Genomic DNA, 24,007 nt, shown 5'->3' on the forward strand with positions numbered 1-24,007 from the left:
GCAAGGCAAAATTATGAGGATTCGTAATCTTAATTTCACCGTATTTGATTGATATTTTTGTCTAAAGTGAAATTTATTGGTACGTTTACACTGCAAACAGACTATAAATGGGTTTATTTGTTACTATCAAAATTAATATATTCAGAGACTAAGCGTTCGTTTATTATCATGTGACCAAAGAACTGATATCGAAATCATCAAGGGGGACGGTAAAGATTTTAGGGGCGCATCTATTTAACACCTCTACCGCTTGCGAAATAAGCAACCTAAAATGTCCCATCTCATCTTCATGCTGTTCCCTCAGACTGTTTCTCGGTTTGTCCACACCATGCTCTTGGGTTCCCCAAAGCGGTCAACGTCTGGGATCAGCCCAACTTTGAACTGACTCATCATGCAGGCGACGTCAAGCGACGTCAAACCTAAGTCACTTGGTGTCGAGTTTGTCCATTGATTAGAGAATTACCATCGCGCGACGAGGTATAATCGGACACGAATGACTAGAACGGCGTTAATCCCGAGCTTTAAGTAAGAGACTAAGCATTAAGATAGGAGTGAAAGATATTCAGTAACCCAACTTTTCGTGAAGGATATACTCAATAGCATGTCATCAAAATAAAATAAACGATGATGGCATATATTTCTCTCAAATACGAAGCATAGGCCCCCACTGCGGGTCAGAAAATCGATAAAGAAAAATCGATAAACCAAGCCCCGGGTTACTATCCTGCCCCATCTGGATAGTAAACCGGGACTTCGTTCATCGATTTTCTGACTAGCAGTACTCCTATGCAACGAAGCACTGTGACGTCGTTTGACCAATCAGCAAAAGAATGAATTTCGTTGTAATTCCTTCAAGCTGATATGATCACGTGGTCATTATTCTTTGCTTGCAATCATGTCCCAATGAATGTAAAATGTTGAGCCACGCCTGCCGAAGCGAACAACTGTCACCATTACTTGACTGCAGGGGATCCCTTCTGATGAACATCGTCATGCATAAGACTTTTTTTTGTAATATATATGTACATGTATACGGAAAGCCATCTCACGGGAACTCCTACACAGTTTGTAGGATAGCATTCTACTACAACCCACCTCCCTCGGCAGATTGTTCTCTTTCGGTCTATTTTGATTTGATTTTAGAATTGCTCCCGTAGGAGCCTTCAAAAATTGCGCATGCCGCCCAGTGAAGGGCGTCAGCGCGGGGTATTGGGATTAGTTTTCAACTAGCAATAACCACGCCTCGGATGAACCTCATTGGCTATGGTACCGCCACTGCGCAAAGCTAAAGATATTACGAATTCATTTTCATGGTCTATAAAATATATTTTGTTAAAAAAACAGTTACAAAATTAAAATGTAAAAGAAATGTATACAATATAAATCAAATTGTCCGATATAATTATTGTGTTTATTACAAACACTGAATTAACTGTGTTGTTAAGTTTGTGAATTATATAAAACGTATTAAGGCGAGCGTGTTGTGGCGCCAGTTCGGTTATGAATTCATGAACTAAACCGAAACGAAACGTACTAAATTTAGACATAAAGTAATATCCGCTCCCAGTGTCACTTCCGGTATGTGACAGACTGGTATTTTCACTCGGGTGCGCGTCGCAACTGTCCGACAACTGTGCGTGAGTGGGGTTGAAACAACTAGCCGTCTCTTTCCCTGGGTTGAACCAAGTAACAGAACATTCCGACAACAGTAAGATATTATCCAATCCGGGCTTACAACAACCAGGTTGGTGTGTTTGACTAAACAGCCATCTTTCCGTAAGGATAAAAAACAATTCACTGGGCTCCTGTCTATAGTTTGTGAAGGCAAAACGCGCGAAATTAAGGAGCATTTAAGCGCGGCAAATCGCTTTTTAGGAAGCGCACACTGAGTCTGTGGAAGCTACTCAGTAGACATCGTTCTGGACTCATCCGGAGCAATTCTGCCTTATACCTCCAAATGAAAACTAAACCTTATAACAATTCACACAGCAGAAAAAACAACTGTCCACGCATTGCAATATGCATAAAATTCTACCAGGAACCGTGGAATTACCCAGAGACCATATATGGTCTCTGAATTACCTGAGGATAAATCAGTCAACAATGAAATAACAAAACTATTTTTATTCATCACTGAAAAATCAGAACAGAAACACGTCAATAATGAACCTACCCAATTATTAGTTTACGTATCCAACTGAATAGTGGTGTACTTGTCTGAGTCAAGCTTTGAGTGAGTTGGGTTTTACGCCGCTTTTAGCAATATCGGTGCAGGGGACACCAGAAATGGGCTTCACACATTGTACACATGAAGTGGGGAATCGAACCCGGCCTTCGGCGTGACGAGTGAAGGCTTTAACCACTGGGCTACCCCACCGCCCACATCAAGCTTAGAAACCGTTCTTGTTAGCTTCCACTGAGACTACAACGAAAGAATTTAATTCACATGAAGAATGTCCGTTTCTGAAGCGTGCACGTGCATTCCCTGCAACACGCGTTACGATGGGGTGTGTGTGTGTGTGTGTGTGTGTGTGTGTGTGTGTGTGGTTGGGGTGGTTAGGCATAAAAACACTTGAAACTGTTTGTGGTAGCGAGGCGAGCGTGCTTGAAAATGTAAGTATCACTTACAGACAGTTTTCAATCATTTAATTGTAGTCAATGAGTCCTAGTAAAATTTGCTTTTAAAAATGTTACCCAAAGGATACAAAATATGTAACGAAAACATTATCCGTGAATATAGTAAAACACCTTTATGTTGAATGACTGTCGGTTAAATTTATACACACACTGATTTCAGAAAAAGACAAATTGTGAACAAATAATAGTAACTTGTCATAATGTAATAACAATCACAAAAGAACAACAAAGTATCTGACAAGGCTTGATGAATATGATCAATAGCATACAATATCCAGGCTATATGATGACTAAAAACGGTGAATGAGATGATTTCTGAATCTTCATTCAGAGTACTTGTGTTTCTATTGGTTCTATCTGAAGGTGATCTGTCAGGCGCTCCCTGCAATCTTGTCACACTTGATGCCCGTCCAGCCCTTGTTGCAGCCAATGAGACAGTTTCCAAGAATGCCGTTACACTGTTTGTGACGACAGTTTGTACATCGGCCTTCGCAGTTTACACCGTACGTCCCAGTTTCACACCCTGGAAAGCAATTAATGGATGAACGTGTAAAGTGTACATTCACGTTCGATATTTGCTATAAAAAAAAAAGAAGAAGAAAAGATTACATCTACTGCGTTGTAATGTGAGTGAGTGAGTCAATATAGTTTTACGCCGCTTTTAGCAATACAGTCGAATCCCGTTTATCCGGACATTTTGGTTACACTCAGAAATCGTCCGGATAGCGAGGCGTCGAGGCTGTATTCCAGCAACATCATGACGAGGGACACCTGAAATGGGTTTCACACATTTTACGCATGTGGGGAATAGAACCCAGGCCTTCAGCGTGACCAGAGAAAGGAACGCTTTGATCACTATAGGCTATCCCCACCGCCCGCATTGTAATGTATTTGGTAGGGGTATCATAGTTGTGATTTGGACCTTACGTTTGCAGTGTATTAGTGACTGTTTTCAGCCTAGTAACGTTTTGGTACGTTTTTTGGATAAGTCCAATTTTCAAGATTAGTGTTTTCTTATTTTCATTCATATAAGATCATGCCACGATGAAGAACTCTAGCTCCTTCAGGTTGTTGGAACCGGAACTGACAATCTGGAGATTGCCATCCTTGGCGTCGATGTATGCACATTGGCATACAAGTCAGGGAGCCTGACCACCCGACCACAATGCTGACCCACCACAATTTAATCAAAACGAAACCGGAATTTGAATCCCTGATCATCGGAGCATGTCAAAATTCAAATGCACAACTACTATTTGCGACATGCAGTATTCAACACTCATGACATAAAAAGGCTTACCCTAAGTGAACCTACAGTACACCTGTAATATATACTTTAAGAATTAGCCTATTCTATATGAACTGAAGTACAAAAGAAAGTACACACCCAGTGTTTGGGGATTATTTTCCAACACAACTCAATTATTTTGAAATTGTTTCGATTGAGACTTACCATTCACAAACGTGTACGTAATATTAAAACACTTGCAGTGTGTCATTGTATTTTAAACCCGATTATGCTGTTGATCTTGAAGGTCTGGTTGAGACTTGACCCCATTACAGACCCCCGCCTTATGGGTATATTGCTGAGTGCGGCGTTAAACAACAAACAGCCTGTACCGATTACTATTTCGAGGGGAAACATCACATTTAACGTTTCCCTGTAGGGCATAATCCTGGGGTAAATCACTGACCATACTGACAACGGTCGCCATAGAACCCTCTGTGACAACCTCCATCGCACGTCCCGTCCACATTGTTACACGTCTTTTTGCACATCCCACACATAACGGTACAATCTTCACCCCACAGACCATGTATACATTCTGAAACAAGAATATTCATAATGTGATGAAATATGACAGTGCATGAATCACAAGGACCACAAATCACGGAAATGTGTGGAGAAATCGCTAAACAACTATCGCGAAACTCGTTCTGTTCCTATCACATCCCGTAAATGTACTCCTAGTCTGTCTCACAGTCCCTGAACCACATTATTTTCCCTCCTGCCAAGCCCTCTCTGCAGTGCTAAAGTCCTAAATGAAGCAAGTCTAGATTTCCCCAGGTTCAGGTTCTGAATCTCTGGTCTGCCTCCTTTTCAATTTAAATAGGTTTATTTACCACAATCAAAATTATATATTCAGCGTTAGTCTAATGTACTCAGCCGGTGATCTTATGGTAGTGTTTCAATATGGTAGCTCTTCACGTCATATTCTTGCCTTTTTCGTGTACAGAATCTGGGTGAAGTGGCTTTCGAAAAGCATTAGTTTCATCCATTAATTTGATCATGAACACATCAATTGAAGAAAAGACTTTTATATGGGTGAAGATAACACATATCTTTTCTGATGTGTGATGGGGAACTTCTACCATAACTGTGTGAGAGGGATTGTTTATATAGATACTTAACATTCAATCATGCAACTTTGAGATTGATCATGAAAAAGAACATAAAAGAAAAAGACATCGAACTAGGTGAAGATAGCATATATCTTTTCTGATGTATGAGAAGGGTGTTTTACTTTGGATGGTTTATATAGATAATTAAGAAATCATGCAACCTTGAGACTCATTTTGCTTCTGTTTCATTTTCTACACATTACTTTTGATTTTGCAAGCAATAATCATAATGATATCATCACATGTGCTGGATGCAAAACACTTGGTTATCTGGTCCAGACTGGGGTATTTACAGAGGGCGTTCTATGGGTATAGACTATCGCTGATTGACGCTGAATGGGGCGTTTAATAACGAATGAACACAAGTAAACGAAGTGACAACGACCTACAGAAGCGGCAGTACAATACTCGTGATTCAGTGGACTTACTCTTGTTGCAGTCTTTTCCAACCCAGCCATTAGAGCACTTGCCGGGACAGTGTCCTGTCGTAGGGTCGCACACGTCACTGGCCGCACAGTGACCGCATGGTGTTTTACAGCCACTGCCCCACATGCCGCTGTCACACACTGAATAGTTAGATGATAAACAGTTGTAACAGCACCCAAAGTATCAAATAACTACACAAGCATGAAGGTGTACCCCAACAGATAAAATGATCTGGTGAAATCATGTATATCTTTAGTATTAGCAAACCCTACACTGAACTATTACTGCATCCTGTGATTTCATTATGATGACAGGAGCAATATGGTTTTTAAATTTCTTGCTTTCTCCCCTTTCTATGCCAACAGATGTGACATGAAGCTTGGTTAACAAATCAAGTGGGATGAGAAATGGTGCTTCACGCTGCCGTCAAGATTGTACATAGGAACCTGTGTGGTTGTACTCCAGCAAATGCCACCTTTATCTAGTGCACAGTAAACCCATGCCGTTGTTTAATACTCAAACGCATTTTGCTGACACAATTGTTTTATCCCCTTAATGCCATTGGTCTGGACAGAACCCGCTTTTGTCTCTGTTTTTAGGAGAAGTAGTCAGGGATCCAGCCACTGACCTTCCCCTCTCCGGAAAGACCTCTATCCATTAGACTGTCATAGGTTTTTGACATCGTATAACATATCAAACAAAATTAACACAGGGATATATTCTTTTTGCAAAGGGATATGGACAAGCGGTTTGACAAATTTAACTTAATAAGTGACAGACAAAAAAACATAAACGCACCTTTATTGCAATATTTTCCTATCCAGCCATCAGCACAGCCCGTGGGACAGACGCCGTTGACGTTGTTACAGACACCGCCCCTTTTACACTGACCACAGGGGAGCGAACAACGTGGACCCCACGAGCCGAATTCGCAGGCTGTAACATAGCTATATGCCCGTTAGAATAAGGATTGATTTCCCCTCAATTAAACATGACAAGACCTCAGTTCAACTGCAAAAATACTTAAACACAAAGAAATTTTACCACACCTAGCCTTGGGAATTATGAGTTTGTTTTGTGTGTTTGATGATAATTTTTTACATTATATTCGCTGCTGAAAAAAATATTTCCAGATAGAAACTTGCTTGTCAAGTGTGCTTTTCCAACTCTGTTAACATGAAAACAAAAACAAAAACAAAACACTTTTCAACTTGTCTATGCTATCTTTCTTCATGGTAACTACTTACATGTATGAGACTATGAGAAATTCAGATATAATGTCTTACGTTTATCACAATTCTCTCCATGAAATCCTTTGGGGCATTGCTGTGTCTCGTTACATGTGTCATCATCCCCATTGTTTTCATATGTGTCATCGTTCCCGGTTCTTTTACAAGTGTCATCGTTTCCTGTCATTTCACATGTATCATCTGAGGCGGTACTGATTGGAGGATCTTCGCTTGCTTCACATTCCGATGCGTCTTCATGGGAAGGCTGGTTACCTGGTAATAGTACATACGGTGGATGTAAGTGATCGGACTTGCTATATTTCCCACGTCCTCATTTAAAATATTCTGCAAATGGTTGACACACAGGAGTCAGGTCACTGGCAGCGACGTTAGAAGTACAATTCCAGTATTGAGTATACAAAATATTGTGTACATGAAATCCATATTACACCTTGTTAAATGTTTGATATGAAAGCATGAGAAAGTAAATTCATACCTACACATACACTGACTGAAACGAATATCAACACAATACAAAAAAATAAATTTATCTCTGCCCGCCATGTTTCTTTACGTCACGTGACGTTAACGAAACTCCATACACGCTTTTCCAAAGACTGTTAAGAGTTCATCTGGACAGTGTTTTCTCTGGCAAGCCCAAGGTCACGCCCATTGTACATTGATTAAAAACGACAAACTGTCCTGGAGTGAGTGAGTGAGTGACCGCTTTTAGCAATATTCCAGCAATATCACGGCGGGGGACACTAGAAATGTGCTGCACAGATTGTACCCATGTGGGGAATCGAACCATGACGAGCGAACGCTTTAACCACTAGGCTACCTCACTGCCCCAACTGTGCTGGAGGAGTTAACAGACACAAGTATAGGGAAATTACGAGCGTGTAAATATATGAATATATATCCGAATGAGGATTCAAGATGAGGTGTGATCCACTGCAATTAATTTGTTTGTGAACAGAGGCAAGTGTACTCGCAGGGCCATGTAAAGTCATCCGCATTTTTTTCACAAGTTTCTCACCTCCAGTCAAAACAAACTCGGGAGCAGGCGGGCGAGGTAACAAGACGTGTATGATCAACGTCACGAGACCAGTGGTTTGCCTGGTCCAGACACGTTTATTTATATATACCTTCATGATATATTCTGAACTTTTTGAACGTAAACACGAACTCGTGAGTTGCACCAATGTGGTAAAGGTCCAAGACCAGCATCACCTAATATAAGCTTGGCCTGTCGTCCCACACCGAGTAGGCACGCCCTAAATATTTGCTACTCTGCACTTAGCGTCATCAACCGAACTCACCCCAACCGACCGACTGATTTTTCTACCATACGATATATATATTTATCGTATCTGACACTGACAAATTGTAAGTAATGATAATTTCGCAGAAAATGTGCCAGTTTCGTTTCTTTGTTTGTGCATATTTTTAACATACCAAGAACCGGAAATAGTTTACCTAGCTCCATGCACCGAATTTTATATAAGTTTTATGCCTTGAATGCGCCTACGCATCTATAAAGACCACTGACAAAACAGCAAAAGAAGATCACCGGTTGTGGACTAGAACGTACGGTGTTATGAAGAGTTTGGAAATTCTAACAAGCATCAATAAACCTTGCGAGTTGTCAACATTAAAGCTTCTGTGCATGTACAAACCATCAACGACTGTCAAACACGTAAGACGCTTTCTTGACCAGTTATTTGTTTCTCCTTATGCGAGGTTGCACGGATGAAGATTCATATTCACTATGTGACATTGCTTTGAGAAAATATAAGATATCTTTGCCTTTGGAGCGATAAAAATCCGTTCGTCACCTTATATCGATAAATAATATTGTAAGAAATGGATATAGCTCAAGAAAAATCTTTGCATTCGCTTCACTTTTACTTCTTCGAAGCAGAGTTAGTTAAGCCTTAAGGGTAGGATGTCCACAATCCTCTACCCTTGAATGAAGTTGAATCCTTGGATAAAAAACATGTTCGCGAATGTATTCTCCTTTCGTGAACACTGTTGTTCGTTGAAAACCTTTCCACTTTTATTTGACATCTATTTGTACCCCAAGGATATGAAAATGATAAAAAGAAGATCACCATCTGATGGATGTGAAACATAGCTATTGTTATTTACATCTTATCTTCATCTTGGAAATTAGTGCTGACAAATATGTATATCACAATTTTCATGATATTATATGCTGATCAGGGTACAGACAATATATTGTTTGGGGTATGATACCTTAATTGATGTATAATGTGCTTATCTGTGGTTATCCCCTACTTCATCGTAGTCATGCACGTATGTATTGTTAAGCAAGTCCAAAAGAGTGCAGTGCTGAATTAAAATTAACCTTCACAAATACACATTACAAGCTATTGTCTAATTTTAATAATCTGTTTTTCCCAAATAATATACAGCAGGTATTTTGATGGAAAAGGTATATTTTGTCAGTTATGAACAAATACAGTACATTGCCTTGAATATAGTGGCAATTAAAAAAACATCTGTCTCTCTCAAGTTTACAGGTTCAGTACCAAAACCTTTTGACAAGTTGTTGCTTGAAAACAGGAGTGGCTTGAAAGGAAGTTGTCTTTGATATCTGTGCTAACATAAGCTAATATTGATTGAGACTAGAGAGACTTGACCTGGCTCGAGACTTGCATGTGACACTGTTGTCTTGTGATATGATGAATTTAACCAACATTTGGTTTCAGTTCAAGAAAATACAAAATCCTGGAACTTCAGTGAATGTGAACAGTCAAGATGGCATCCAGCTTTGACTTTCTCAGCCGAATCACAAGAGCTTTAACAATATCTCGAGACACAAGCAGTGACAAAACTCCGTCCAAAATCAACCCCACAGCTCCCTGCTATGCTGAAATGTTGCTGCATGGCCTGTGTGATCTGTGGAGGGAGGCTCTGTTCTGTGATGTAACAATCACTGTAGCAGGGAAGAGCTTCAGGGCACATCGACACGTGTTGTCTGCAGCCAGCCCCTACTTCCGCGCCATGTTCTCCTCCGGGATGCAGGAACAGAGCAGTAGTGAGATAACATTGCAGGACACAGAAGCATACATCTTTGAAACTGCCCTAAATTTTATTTACTCAGGTGAGTGAATGCCGTTCTCTTATTTTGTTTTAGTGATTTAATAAAGGAATCTATATATATAGTTCGGTTCATAATTATTCAGAATTTTTCAGGTCAGTTTGAACTCCCAAGGTTTATTCATGAGGTACACCGATGATGAAATTCTGCTATCAGTCCAAGGGAGGCAACTCTTCATACATTACCAGACATGTTAGATTAGAGTTACCTCCCTGAACTGAACTTGAAGAAATGTAGCATTTTATACGTTGGGAAGTAGAATATTGACAAACTTTATCATGGTTGACATTTTGATACAGATTTTTGTACCATTGTCAAACCTGCAGTATCTGTATCAAACATTACCCACTAAATAAAAGAAGCTGTTATCCTTTAAGTTTGTCAATACTGAAGAAATGCGACTGTTGATATTTTCCTAACACTTTCTGGCACTTGTTTGTCAGGTATTTACCGGGTCTTTTTCAAAGATAATGGCATCAGGATTTAAACATTCTTTTGCCAATTTTTTATATGACATTCTTCTGTATCATTACCAAATTAAGTAGAAAATTGACAAAATGTGTATTCAAGTGATGCAGCAGAAAAGTTGATTTTGGTGCTTTGGAACCATGTTTCCAGGTGTAAAAGAGTCAGGTACATATGTATGTGTTTCAGGTCAAGTGGAGGTGACATCAGAGAACTGCCAGGACCTTCTGGGTGTGTGTGACATGCTGGGGCTGGTCGATGTTGTCATGGCATGCAGTGAGTTCCTCAAAACTCAGCTCCAACCAGACAACTCTCTAGGTCAGTTCTAGTGTTAGAGTCACTTCTGACATTTACTTGGTGTGTTGAAAACATCAGTTCTGTTTATTCATCAGTTGAAACACCTGAGCATAATGAATATGTTTTCAAGATTTAGACGATTTCACTTATACAGACAAAGTCCTGCCATATACATGAAAGCATTTCTTATGAAAAAATCAGTTCAAAGTTAGAAACATTTCCCTTTATGCCGAACAAATCATGAGTTTTATTATCATGGTTAACAATGTACTTTGTGGCATGTTTGAGTGGGTATTTAAAGTATAACAGCTGTTGATCATGGAGTTGTGGAGAATACAGACTCTTCTTACTACATCCTCAAATGCCAGTTTGTCATTTGTATTGCAGGTATCTACCTGTTTGCTGATGCCCACCAGTGCCTGGATGTGAGAGACGAGGCAGAAAGTTACATTCAGGGACACTTTATGCAAGTATCACGAGAGGAAGAATTTCTTACGCTGCCCAAAGACGTGCTGATACATTTCCTGTCCAGTGAAAAACTCAGGGTTGAACAGGAGCTTCAGGTATGTGAACCACTGCCGCCGCCACCATCATCATCATCATCATCATCATCATCATCATCATCATCATCATCATCATCATCATCATTCTCTATGTTTATATTGTTACTCAGATGTACTGTTACAGCAGCATGAGAAAACATGTCAGATCTACTACAGGAGTACATCATTCTGTTGCTGTACCAAACATACCCAAATCTGATTCTCTGCAGCTTCTATATTGTCAGTTAGACACATTTGTCTAAGGTACTTCAAGTCCCTTTGGACACAGTTGTCACCTATGATCATCTGTTTGAATTTCACACTTCTTTTCACACTATACACATGCATGGTGGTTTCAAAGACCTACGAGGGGCTATCAAAACGTTTTTAGCCTAAAATACTTCTGATATGTGCATGATGAAAATACCTGTGTGATATTGAAGAATGGTTTATATCATTCACATAAATGTAATATCGACATGCACATGTTGCTAGGTTCCGGTCACGTGACAACTAATCACATGTACCCCTATTGAAACGGCAGAAATGGATAAGCTTGAGTACAGAGCAGTCATAAAGTTTTTGGTCCTCGAGGGCCATCCGGTGAAGCATATTGAAGAATGATTGACAGTACGAGTACTGAGTCCCATGGGGTACTCGTACTGCTGTCAATTTGATAGCCCCTCGTACATCACTGCAGGCTTTCCTCTTCCATTATCTTACAAGTAAAGACATGAATACTGTTCCAAATGGCATTAAAGTATGCTCTCGTGTTTGCATGTTTATTTTACAGGATAATGATGTCTTGAAGGGATGATTCTCATGCTTTGATACCCGTGAAAATCCGGGTTAGAGTTGGTCTTCAGCATCCCATCCATGTCGTTTGAGACCCGCTGACTTGGTTGATGCATGTCATTGTATCCCAATTGCGTAGATAGATGCTCATGATGTCAATCACTGGATTGTCTGGTCAAGACTTGATTATTTACAGACCACTGTTATTTAGCTGGAATATTGCTGAGTGTGGCATTAAATATCAAACAAACACAGCAAAACTTATCCTTTGAAAATGAGGTCTGACTTTCCTTAAAGGGAAGAACATTACACAATACAAGAGATTATTTGCACTTGAGCTTTACTGGAACTCTTCCAGGTATTTAATGCAGCTATGAAGTGGATTCACCATGACCTTGCAGTTAGAAAGAGGCACGTGTTTGATGTCATGGCGCCCCGTCCGATTTCCCATAATACCTCAACAGAGTCTAGATGCGTGTATCGACAGGTGCCAGGATATCAGCCTGAAGATAGCCCTGCAGAAACTTCTTCAGGACTACAAAGTGGACCGCAAACTCTACTCAGAACTTAAACTCTCAAGAACACACCCACACATGCTTCAGCCAAGGAAAAGTGCAAGGAAAAATATTTTCGTTATAGGTGGTTACACTCGAGGAAAGGATTCTCGTTGGAGTGACATCGAGACGCTGGTCTCTGCGGAACGCTATGACACTTTCCATCATCTGTGGCATGGAATACCATGTATGAAGAACGCTCGCAGTGGTCATGGGGTGACTGTGCTCGACAGGAAGATTTATGTCATCGGCGGCGAGAACGATGCTCTGATTAACGACAGTGTTGAGTGTTATGATCCTGCAATAAACAAGTGGTCGACGCTGCCTAATTTGAACTACCCTCGGTGTGGGTTGGGAGTGTGTTCGTTCAAGAATTACCTGTTTGCTTTCGGAGGATGGATTGGTTCTGAGATTGGGAACACGATAGAAAGATATGACTTTCAGACAGATGCCTGGGTGATTATTGGCCAGCTGGAAGTGCCCAGATTTGCCATGGGGGTAGTGGAACATGAAGGTCAGTAACTATTGGATGTTATGCTAATCATGTTTATCAAAATAGTGATTTGTTACTACATGTACTAGGAATTGTAGGAACTTCAGCATGTTCATGCTTATTAGCATTAAAAGCTGAGCATGTATTTGTTATGTATGTTGTATTATACATCATCAGGCACCTGGGCGGTGGGGTAGCCTAGTGGTTAAAGTGTTGGCTCGTTCCCACATGGGTACAATATGTGAAACCCGTTTCTGGTGTCCCCCGCCGTGATATTGCTGGAATATTGCTAAACGCGGCGTAAAACCATACTCACTCACTCACTCATCAGGCACCTGGCAGAATAATGTTCAGGTTATTTATTACTATCCTGATTATTATCAAATTTGTATTTGTAATTCAGTGACTATCTTTTTCTTAATTTTCCCCACCACAATGTGGAATGGGGAACTTATGTATTCAGCAGCATTCGTATGTACGTACATCCTGATTCTTGTTAACGCGATATCTCATGAACAGTTATACCAAATGTCTTCAAATTTGGTGACAGCCTACATTGGGGGACCTTGACCTTATTTTCAAGGTCACATGACACTTTAAACACTTTTCAAACTCTTGTTAACATGATAACTCTTGTTAACGTGATATGCAATGTTGTACCCAATATCTTCAAATTTTGATGACAGCCTAAATTGGGGGATTAGGCAGACACCAGTTGATTTGGGTGACCTTGACCTTATCTTCTATGTGATAGGAGGTCTGAGTGACAAGATAACCTGGTCTGTCTGTTCCAGGTCTAGTCTATGTGATAGGAGGTCTGAGTGACAAGATAACCTGGTCTGTCTGTTCCAGGTCTAATCTATGTGATAGGAGGTCTGAGTGACATGATAACCTGGTCTGTCTGTTCCAGGTCTAATCTATGTGATAGGAGGTCTGAGTGACAAGATAACCTGGTCTGTCTGTTCCAGGTCTAATCTATGTGATAGGAGGTCTGAGTGACAAGATAACCTGGTCTGTCTGTTCCAGGTCTAATCTATGTGATAGGAGGTCTGAGTGACAAGATAACCTGGTCTGTCTGTTCCAGGTCTAATCTATGTGATAGGAGGTCTGAGTGACAAGATAACCTGGTCTGTCTGTTCCAGGTCTAATCTATGTGATAGGAGGTCTGAGTGACAAGATAACCTGGTCTGTCTGTTCCAGGTCTAATCTATGTGATAGGAGGTCTGAGTGACAAGATAACCTGGTCTGTCTCTGTTCTCTAAACTATATGTGATCCAGGTCTGAGTGACAAGATAACCTGGTCTGTGTTCCAGGTCTATCTATGTGATAGGAGGTCTGAGTGACAAGATAACCTGGTCTGTCTGTTCCAGGTCTAATCTATGTGATAGGAGGTCTGAGTGACAAGATAACCTGGTCTGTCTGTTCCAGGTCTAATCTATGTGATAGGAGGTCTGAGTGACAAGATAACCTGGTCTGTCTGTTCCAGGTCTAATCTATGTGATAGGAGGTCTGGTGACAAGATAACCTGGTCTGTCTGTTCCAGGTCTAATCTATGTGATAGGAGGTCTGAGTGACAAGATAACCTGGTCTGTCTGTTCTCTAATCTATGTGATAGGAGGTCTGAACAAGATAACCTGGTCTGATAGTTCCAGGTCTAATCTATGTGATAGGAGGTCTGACAAGATAACCTGGTCTGTCTGTTCCAGGTCTAATCTATGTGATAGGAGGTCTGAGTGACATGATAACCTGGTCTGTCTGTTCCAGGTCTAATCTATGTGATGGAGGTCTGAGTGACAAGATAGGAGGTCTGAGTGACAAGTGACAAGATAACCTGGTCTGTCTGTTCCAGGTCTAATCTATGTGATAGGAGATCTGAGTGACAAGATAACCTGGTCTGTCTCTCTGTTCCAGGTCTAATCTATGTGATAGGAGGTCTGAGTGACAAGATAACCTGGTCTGTCTGTTCCAGGTCTAATCTATGTGATAGGAGGTCTGAGTGTGATAGGAGGTCTGTGATAGGAGGTCTGAGTGACAAGATAACCTGGTCTGTCTGTTCCAGGTCTAATCTATGTGATAGGAGGTCTGAGTGACAAGATAACCTGGTCTGTCTGTTCCAGGTCTAATCTATGTGATAGGAGGTCTGAGTGACAAGATAACCTGGTCTGTCTCTCTGTTCCAGGTCTAATCTATGTGATAGGAGGTCTGAGTGACATGATAACCTGGTCTGTCTCTCTGTTCCAGGTCTAATCTATGTGATAGGAGGTCTGAGTGACATGGGCAGCACAGAGTTGCGGCACATGGAGAGCTACAACCCTGTAACCAATGAGTGGCAGAGACTCAGTGACATGCACATGTCCCGCGGGTATGTCGGTCGTCGCGGCCATCGACGACTATATCTATGCAGTAGGGGGATGGAATGAGAACCATGGGTCTCTTGCATCTGTGGAAAAATACTCCATTGAAAATGTGAGTTTTGACTGGTTTTGGATTCATATTTGCAGTTTTTTAATTTTCAAGAAATTTTAAGAAAAAGAACAATGTCATGTGTTTGGTGTACGTTTCATGACAGGAAAGGGTGCTGATGAGGACCCCAGTAGTCTATCATGCGTATGGATATATGACTGTAACAGACATAAGTTTGACATGAAACAACAGATATTAGCTATATGCAAATAATTAAAATATACTTATCCAAAATGTGTAGATGGTGATATGCATGTTAATAAATCAACATCTTATTTTGCATATGATATGGCTAAAATCTTTGATCTGTTTGAAAGATAAAATATTTCTTAGGTAATGGCAAGAGTTGTGTCCCTTTGATAAGTTATTGGAAGACTATCTACATAGTATAGCACCATGACCATACTGAAAACCATGCTGAATTATGCTTTCTGAGTAGATGTGAGCGATTCAGTACTATTTACGCAGCTGTGTGGTCTGTTAATCACTTCTGTGATGTAAGTCAGTGTGATCCGTGCTGACAATAGTACTATTAGTAGGTTATCAGGTTTATAATTGGTCTTCAGTAACCCATGCTTGTCATAAGAGGCTGACTAACGGGATCGGGTGGTCAGGTTCGCTGGCTTGGTTGACACATGTCATTGTATCCCAATTGCGTAGTCTATTGATGTTCATGCTGTTGATCACTGGATTGTCTGGTCCTGACCCGATTATTTACAGACTGCCGCCATATAGCTGGAATATTGCTGAGTGTGGCGTAAAACTAAACTCACTCACTCACTCCAGAGAACATGGAATATACTGTAAAAATACAATGTAGCATTCACTCTTATCCTAAGAATTACATTGGTTGCTGGACATTCTAGATATTCATTCAGTAAAGAATATCTGATAAAACTTAAATCAAACTTGTTCCATCTTCAATATATGACCAAGTTATTATTAATGAACGGTACCTCAGGGGTGGAAATAACCCATTGCCCGATGCCCGAGTCAAGTGTTTTTTCTTTTGGGCAAGGAAATTTGTATATCACACTGTACCGGTGTCTAGTTGACATTCCAATGTTAATTATGTTGTTTATTTAAAAAATCAACAAGAAAACGTTCGGTGGGTATAGTGGAAACATTATCAGGGCAAGTGATTTTACATGTACCACTGTACCGAGCCTCACTAACAATTTTAAAGTTATGTCCACCCCTATACCTGGAAGAGAAGTTGTTCTGTTCATATGTTCTATTCTGTTCCATAGGATCATCTCTAAAACCAAATATAATTTTGCCTGAATTAAATTAATGATATTGTTCCATAAAAATTGAACCTGTTTAATTTAACTGTAGTTCACATATTGTACTTTGAACAGTACCGATAATCATGTTTTCTCCATCACAGGACAAGTGGGAGGAGGTGGCACCGATGTCTGTGAGGAGGGCTGGTGCTGGCGTTGCCGCTGTGAATGGTCAAATCTATGCAATAGGTGGCCGGACGTACACCCTTGACCACTCTGCCCCTGCCACCCTTGACCTGATGGAACGTTACAACCCTGAAACAGACACTTGGGTCAAGCTGACCAGCATGACAATAAGCAGGTGTGAAGCGGGTGTAGTGGTTGTGTGACTGATCATAATCAAGCGAGAGTCACACCGCAGCAGTTGATTGACGTGAAATCAGGTTGTGTATCGCCTTACAAGCAAAATGTGAGTCAGACTGTAATCCTGGACTGCGCTGAGATCATCATCTTTGTTTTCTGACATCACAATACACATAGAGAACAGATGGCCAGTGGTTGTGTGACCGATCACGATTAAGTGTGAGTCACACCGCAGCAGTCGGTCGACATGAAATCAGGTTGTTGTTTGTCGTCTTACAAGCAAAATGTGAGTCTCACTGTATTTATGGACTGCACTGAGATCATCATCATCGTCTCACAATACACATAGAGAACGGATGGTCAGTGTTGTTAGTCTTGTCGACGGTGGGCACAGGTGACTCAAAGGCAACACAATTTACCATGCATCGTGATGTCCCGAGGGTAGACTATCGAGCTTCACTCCAGTTGTTACTAGGTTGTTAGCACGATCCCATTCTTGTGGCTTTAACTACCTTTTCATCCAACATTAAGCTGACAAGCCAAGATACTTGGGCTGCAACAATCCACTACGAGGCAAATATGCTGCAGATCACAAATACTGGGTAATGAATACGAATATTAGGTAACAAATATACCAAGAAATCAACAGCTAATGTATTATTTAGTATATTCAGTAGAACAATAACAAAATACATTATTTGACATGTTTTGACCATGTTGACCGTCTTAATATTTCATGACAGTGACCAGTGACGACATAACTGTCAAATTAGATATGTAAGATATGTAAGGTAGATATGTATGTGTTGACTGTAATTCTGATATAGCGTTGATATATCCATTTATCATCTTGTTTTGATAAATAACACTCAAATTCAAATATAAACTCCCATGTTTAAAAAGAATCATGAATATTTGATTCCAGTGTTCGCAAATAGCAAATTGCATTCATGAAGGGATTCGACGCAGTGAATATGCAAGTGAATTGTTACAGCCCTACAAGATATAATTGGAATACTATTCAAATTGGTGTTAAACCAACTCACTCACTCACTGTAATTTTTATGATTCACAATCAGATTATGAGTTTTAATGCACTGTTCAGATGCATTGGACCTGAATGTGGAAAAAAACAGGGATATCTGTGAATGATGTTTTGAGGAAAATCTTAACTACCAGTGCTTGAACGGTGTCTTTCTGTCTGTGATATCAGCTTTCTGTTGTTTTGTAACTTAAGTCTCAGAGCATCTGTAGCTTCTTTCACTTCTATTCCTTGTGTCACAGACATGTTCCAGTGTGACTGGCACCTTGCAGGTTGAGGATGAAAACTTTTGTATTCCTTGTGACACAGACATACTCCAGAGTAACTTGTACCTTGCAGTTTGAGGATAAAAACATGTATATAAACTGGGCATTCCATTCTGAGTGTGGAACAAGCGTCCCTAGTAATGTAGTGCTGAAGTAATACTGTTTACCTGGTGAACATGTGAAGGCTGAACACTTTGAGATTACATACATACCGGTACTTCTCAACAAAAGTTAAAGAATACATGATTGTTTCATTTGACCTTATGTTTTTCTTAGGATAGAGGTTGTTGATGTTATTTGAGAAGTGTGAGGTGAGGTGAAATTGGATTTAACGTCGTGCTTGAGAATATTTCGCTCATATGACGACGTGCATGCGTGTGTGTGTGTATGTGAGGCTGCTTGTACTAGCCCAGACTTAAGCTGGTTTTATAGTGCTAGCCCACTGAGATACCATGCCGCAGTGAAGCATGGATACCCCACTCAGACACATTATACTGACTCCGAGCCGACCAGTCCTTGTTGTACCCATTAATGCCGAGCGCCAGGCAGGGACCAACAAGTACCATATTTTAAGGTCTTTTGGTATGACGAAGTCGGGATTGAACCACACCTTCCGGCCTCGGCGGATTGAACCACTACGACCTTCAAAGTGTATTCACATCTGGGAGACAAGGCAGCATTTAACATGAATTCTGCAACTAAAACATGTCAGCATAAAACAGATTCCCTTGAGCCTGTCATCATTAAAGTTTATTTACACATGTTTTGGTGAAGATATTTGAACAGACATTAGTGAGCTTGTTTCAGTTTGCTGACTACTTGTAGTAACTGGATTTACATGTTTGATCATCATTTCGATATATACGATAACCATGGTTACAGGGTGGCAACAACAACCAAACTGCATATGGATGAAACACTGACAGGTGTATTTCAGTATGTGTATCAATTGTGGCAGTCTAATCAGGAAATGATGTATGATTTGGAATTCATGGAAACTGGAATACAATGTATCTGTTGGAAGAGTTGGAACATAGTACTGTTATGAAATATCTTGATATACACGACTACTTAAGCCTTGTATCAGATTGTGTCTTTTGTGTTTTGTTTACTATACTCTGTGCCACATGATATATCTTCAATAAGTGACTTATATGCCATGATACCAATAACTGTGTATGACAGTATATGAAATATGATGATTATACTCAAGTCCAAGATGCCTCTCCTTCATGCGGTCAGTAGTCATTTTAGTATTGTGAAAACTCTGGTCTTTCTTTCAATCTTTGGGGGCGGTGGGGTAGCCTAGTGGTTAAAGCGTTCGCTCGTCGCGCCGAAGGCCCGGGTTCGATTCCCCACATGGGTAAAATGTGTGAAGCCCATTTCTGGTGTCCCCCACCGCGATATTGCTGGAACATTGCTAAAAGCGGTGTAAAACTGAACTCACTCACTTTCAATCTTTGTGTGGATGGTTTATATGTTTATGAGAGTTTTTAATTAACTTATCAGCAATAGTTTTGTAAATTCTCATCTTTCTTTGTCTGGATTATTTCCATGTTAATATAACTATTTATGAGTTTCAATATTTCCTTAATTTTTTTTTTTAAAATAATGATGTCAAAATCATTTGGAATTGTTCTTCATTAGAGTTTGTGTTACAAGAGTGTGTTTCAGCAATATTACATGTTGTTGATACTTCGTCAACATATGGTGTGTTCTTTATGTTGATCACATGGTCTGTGACATGTTCTACAATGTTGTTGTGCTGGTGTCCTGTATGTTGATATCAAGTCAATGCAAACATGTAATTTCAGGAAGGTTGGGTTTTTTGCAAATTACTGTAATGAAAAAATAATGAAGATGCTTGTCAAGTAACATTTTGTTTGTGTTTGTGTATTTGTGACCAGAGAAACTGAGGAGAGAGGTTGGTTGGTCTGTTGTTTAATGCCACACTCAGCAATATTCCAGCTGTATGGCGACGGTCTGTAAATAATCGAGTCTGAACCAGACAATCCAGTGATCAACATCATGACCATCACTCTACGCAATTGGGTGAGGTGAGGTGAGGTGAAATTGGGTTTAACGTCATGCTTGAGAATATTTCTCTCATATGATGACGTGCATGCGTGTGTATGTGTATATGCGGCTGCTTGTACTAGCCCAGACTGAAGCTGGTTTTATAGTGCTAGCCCACTGAGATACCATGCCGCAGTGAAGCATGAATACCCCACTCAGACACATTTTACTGACTCCTAGCTGACCAGTCCTTGATGTACCCATTAATGCCGAACGCCAGGCAGGGACCAACAAGTATCATATCTTAACGTCTTTTGGTATGACGCTTGACGCGGTCGGTGATCGCTCCCGCGACCTTCCACTCTCCGGGCGGACGCTCTAACCACTACACCACAGAGGCGGTCCTACGCAATTTGGATATCATGACATGGCAACAAAGTCAGTAAGTCTGACCACCCAATCCTGCTAGTTGCCTCTTACAAGAGAGAGAGTTACCAGGGGCAGTGGTCAATTAGGCCCATGACTTTCTTAAGTGTTGTCATCGTCGCCCTGTAGTTCATGATGGCTGGATTAGAACAGGTCCCATCATTATCAGCACCTGATTGGATTTAAAACTTCAAATCAAACAGGATTGACATACCCTTCTCACTGTAGGAATGAACCAGGACAACTTGTGAACTGGCGGTCATTGTGTAGATTCACGCGGAAATGGCTGCTGTAGGTCCAATAGAACTAGACCTAGTACACCCTGCATGGTTGACTCTGCGACCCAAGGTGCATCTGTTGAGAATTCCGAGTGAGTGAGTGAGTTTAGTTTTACGAGTGAGTGAGTTTAGTTTTACACCGCACTCGGCAATATTCCAGCTATATGGCGGCCGTCTGTAAATAGTCGAGTGTGGACCAGACAATCCAGTGATCAACATCAAGAGCTTCATTCTACGCAATAAGGATATGATTACATGTGTCAACCAAGTCAGCGAGCCTGACCATCCGATCCTGACCACCTGATCCCCATAGACCAATTCTAACGGGATCTTCACGGATACATTAGTTTTACACAAAACCGTTGTTCAAGGGTTCAATTCTCATTTCGCTCCAATTATCTTTCGAGGGTTGCCTGCTTGTGAGTTTTACACGAGTGGGAAGGGTCTAAGCTCTGCATCAGCTTCCTCCATCAGTCGGACGCTCTGTTTTGTAATTGAAATACTGTTTAAAGCTGGCTATAACACAATCCACTCAATTTCTGTATGTCACATGGCATTGCTTGTTGACGGTCATAATATGTGAAACTATCCAGGCTAATGTTTGCAGATTTAACCTTGTTTGTTGAGATCTTGTCTCATCTGGCTAAGCTGATTACATTGTGAATATTCAATACCTGCATTGGGCTGTCTGCATATTTCTGTGTCTAGACAGAAGAAAACAAAGTCCCATGTTTGAAATTCAACCAGAAAATATCCGATGTTGATAATCCTCTCTGGGATCTGTGTGGCATCTAGTGCAGTTTTCAAGTGATTCCAGATCAACATAGATAGCCTCTACACTCTGCATGTTTACACAAGAACCCGATAGTAATGTTAATGCTACAGTACTTCCGTATCCTAGTCCAGCATATAACTAGATGACTTTGCACTATACCAAGGTGTGCTCGACCTAGGCTGGAATACGATATGAACTATTCCGTATCCCAGTTGCGTAGATCGATGTTGTTGATCACTGGATTGTCTGGTCCAGACTCGATTATTTACAGACCGCCACCATGTAGCTGGAAAATTGTTGAGTGCCGCGTAAACAACAAATTAACTACAGTACGCAGTGTGCGAAATAGCCACTGGCCCGCTAACCCGTGGCTAGTAAAAGTCCAGTCGGCCCAGTAAATCTCCACAGTCACTGGCCCGACTGGCTAGTGAATTTTCATGGGGTCATTTTGTAAGTATATCGCTCTCTTCGGGCCGGTGGGGTAGCCTGGTGGTTAAAGCGTTCACTCGTCACGCCGAAGACCCGGGTTCGATTCCCCACATGGATACATTGTGTGAAGCCCATTTCTGGTGTCCCCCGCCGTGACATTGCTGGAATATTGCTAAAAGCGGCGTAAAACCTAACTCACTCATTCACTCTCTTCGACTAGCTAAGTTATAACACACATTTGAATCATGCAAGATTATGGCCTGATAGAAATGTTCATCGTGTTAGCAACGCCAGAACCACGGGACTTGTAACGCAAGAAAACTAGCACCAAAGTATATAATGCCAGCGTTGGGGTCATAGCACTGCATGGTGCTAGTTTTGGCGCTACAAACCCTTATGGTCACCACTGGTCAGACACATAGGAAGACTGGTCATTTTCTCTGTGTTGCGCAACGCTATTTGCGCTACAGTTTGCCTGGGGGTCAGAATACCCTAATAATAAAATTACAAGATGTGATCTGTATAGGTATGGCATCTTAGGTCAAACTGAGTATGGCATCAGTAAGTTCACCGTTGGTATACCTCGGTTTTGTTTGTTTGTTTGCCGCACCCAGCAATATTCCAGGTATATATGGCGGCGATCAGTAAATAATCGAGACTGGAACAGACAATTCAGTGATCAGCAGCATATGAGCATCGATCTACGCAATTGGGGGTTTTCCTTGGTCAACGCAGGTTCAGGGTTCTGAAATCAATCGCGACCTGCAGGCATCGAATTCTAGGCTGAATAATTTGTTTCATTGTTCTTTAACACAGCAATATTCCAACTATATGGTAGCGGTCTGTAAATATTCGGATCTGGACCAGACAATCCAGTGATCAATATCATGAATATCTACACAATTAGGATACGATGACATGTGTCAACCAAATCAGCGAGCCCTATTACGACAGGCATGGGTTGCTGAAGACCAGTTCAAACAGGGATCTTCACGGGTCTCTGAATGTTTTACTGGCTGTGGTATATATCCGTTACTAAGAAAAGTATGAACAAGCATATTATTCATACTCGGGTAGGAGCACCCTTTTGTGGAAATCAGATCATGTATGAACTCTACGACATGAACCCTCAAACCATACTTTTGTATAATTGACGAATACTTACACGCTGTCGTGATGATATATCTGGAAAATTGGGGCGGACAATATTTCACAACGCATGAACCATAACTAGTATTTGGGTATGGTTTGGATATTTTTAATGCTAGATCACACAGCACATCCTCACAAGACTGACACTGATATGTGTCACATTTGGGAGATGAGTTTACGCCCTGTTAAGCACCGTGTCGTTAGTTAGCCCTGAGCTTTGCAGAATGAAAGTCATACGTTGTCAACAAACCGAATTTTGGTCCAAATTCAGCAGTATAATTTGTCTGAAAGGAAATCGCTATGCGTCCTCAGCATAACACCATCTCTCTCTCTCTGTATGTGTGTGTGTGTGTGTGTGTGTAAGTATGTTCCCGCAGAACAGTTTGTATTAACGTGAGTAACACATCTGACTAAGAAGGGTGTATGCATATATTGTAATAAAGACGTAAATCCATACAGCTAATCCCCTTGTTAAGAACGGGTCTCTCTTCCCTCTCAGTCTGGCGAGTAGCCAGCCAATTTTTCGTGTAAGCCCGATATGTTGCAAAACTATATATTTAGATGGTAGGTATACTGAGGATTTGCCCAATCTCTTTAGCAACA

General features: G+C 40.9%; 2 protein-coding genes and 1 non-coding gene across 4 annotated transcripts; 1 reads left to right on the forward strand and 2 right to left on the reverse strand.

Annotated features, from left to right (window-relative positions):
* Positions 1 to 1,148: 1,148 nt before the first annotated feature.
* On the reverse strand, positions 1,149 to 1,287 carry LOC124266969. The gene has a single exon (XR_006895907.1). It is a non-coding gene; the product is annotated as a U4 spliceosomal RNA (small nuclear RNA).
* A 1,258-nt stretch (positions 1,288 to 2,545) lies between these two features.
* Positions 2,546 to 7,280, reverse strand: LOC124266954 (multiple epidermal growth factor-like domains protein 10). Of its 2 annotated transcripts, XM_046701806.1 has the most exons (6): positions 7,196 to 7,280; positions 6,753 to 6,968; positions 6,265 to 6,402; positions 5,469 to 5,606; positions 4,332 to 4,463; positions 2,546 to 3,160 (listed from the first exon to the last, which is right to left on the reverse strand). In XM_046701806.1, exons 1-6 carry the CDS (start codon positions 7,257 to 7,259, stop codon positions 3,009 to 3,011), a joined length of 840 nt encoding a protein of 279 aa, XP_046557762.1. In that variant the 5' UTR covers positions 7,260 to 7,280; the 3' UTR covers positions 2,546 to 3,008. The 2 variants fall into 2 exon arrangements, with proteins under 2 accessions (XP_046557762.1, XP_046557763.1); XM_046701807.1 differs by lacking the exon at positions 6,265 to 6,402.
* Positions 7,281 to 8,277: 997 nt separating this feature from the next.
* Positions 8,278 to 17,730, forward strand: LOC124266960 (actin-binding protein IPP-like). The gene is made up of 8 exons (XM_046701812.1): positions 8,278 to 8,394; positions 9,431 to 9,825; positions 10,477 to 10,605; positions 10,972 to 11,147; positions 12,280 to 12,490; positions 12,561 to 12,989; positions 15,289 to 15,434; positions 16,822 to 17,730. Exons 2-8 carry the CDS (start codon positions 9,480 to 9,482, stop codon positions 17,044 to 17,046), a joined length of 1,662 nt encoding a protein of 553 aa, XP_046557768.1. The 5' UTR covers positions 8,278 to 8,394; positions 9,431 to 9,479; the 3' UTR covers positions 17,047 to 17,730.
* Positions 17,731 to 24,007: the final 6,277 nt, after the last annotated feature.

The sequence above is a fragment of the Haliotis rubra genome, unplaced genomic scaffold (assembly GCF_003918875.1).
Source record: "Haliotis rubra isolate DU_JTF1 unplaced genomic scaffold, ASM391887v1 Scf129, whole genome shotgun sequence".
Taxonomy (NCBI): Eukaryota; Metazoa; Mollusca; class Gastropoda; order Lepetellida; family Haliotidae; genus Haliotis; species Haliotis rubra.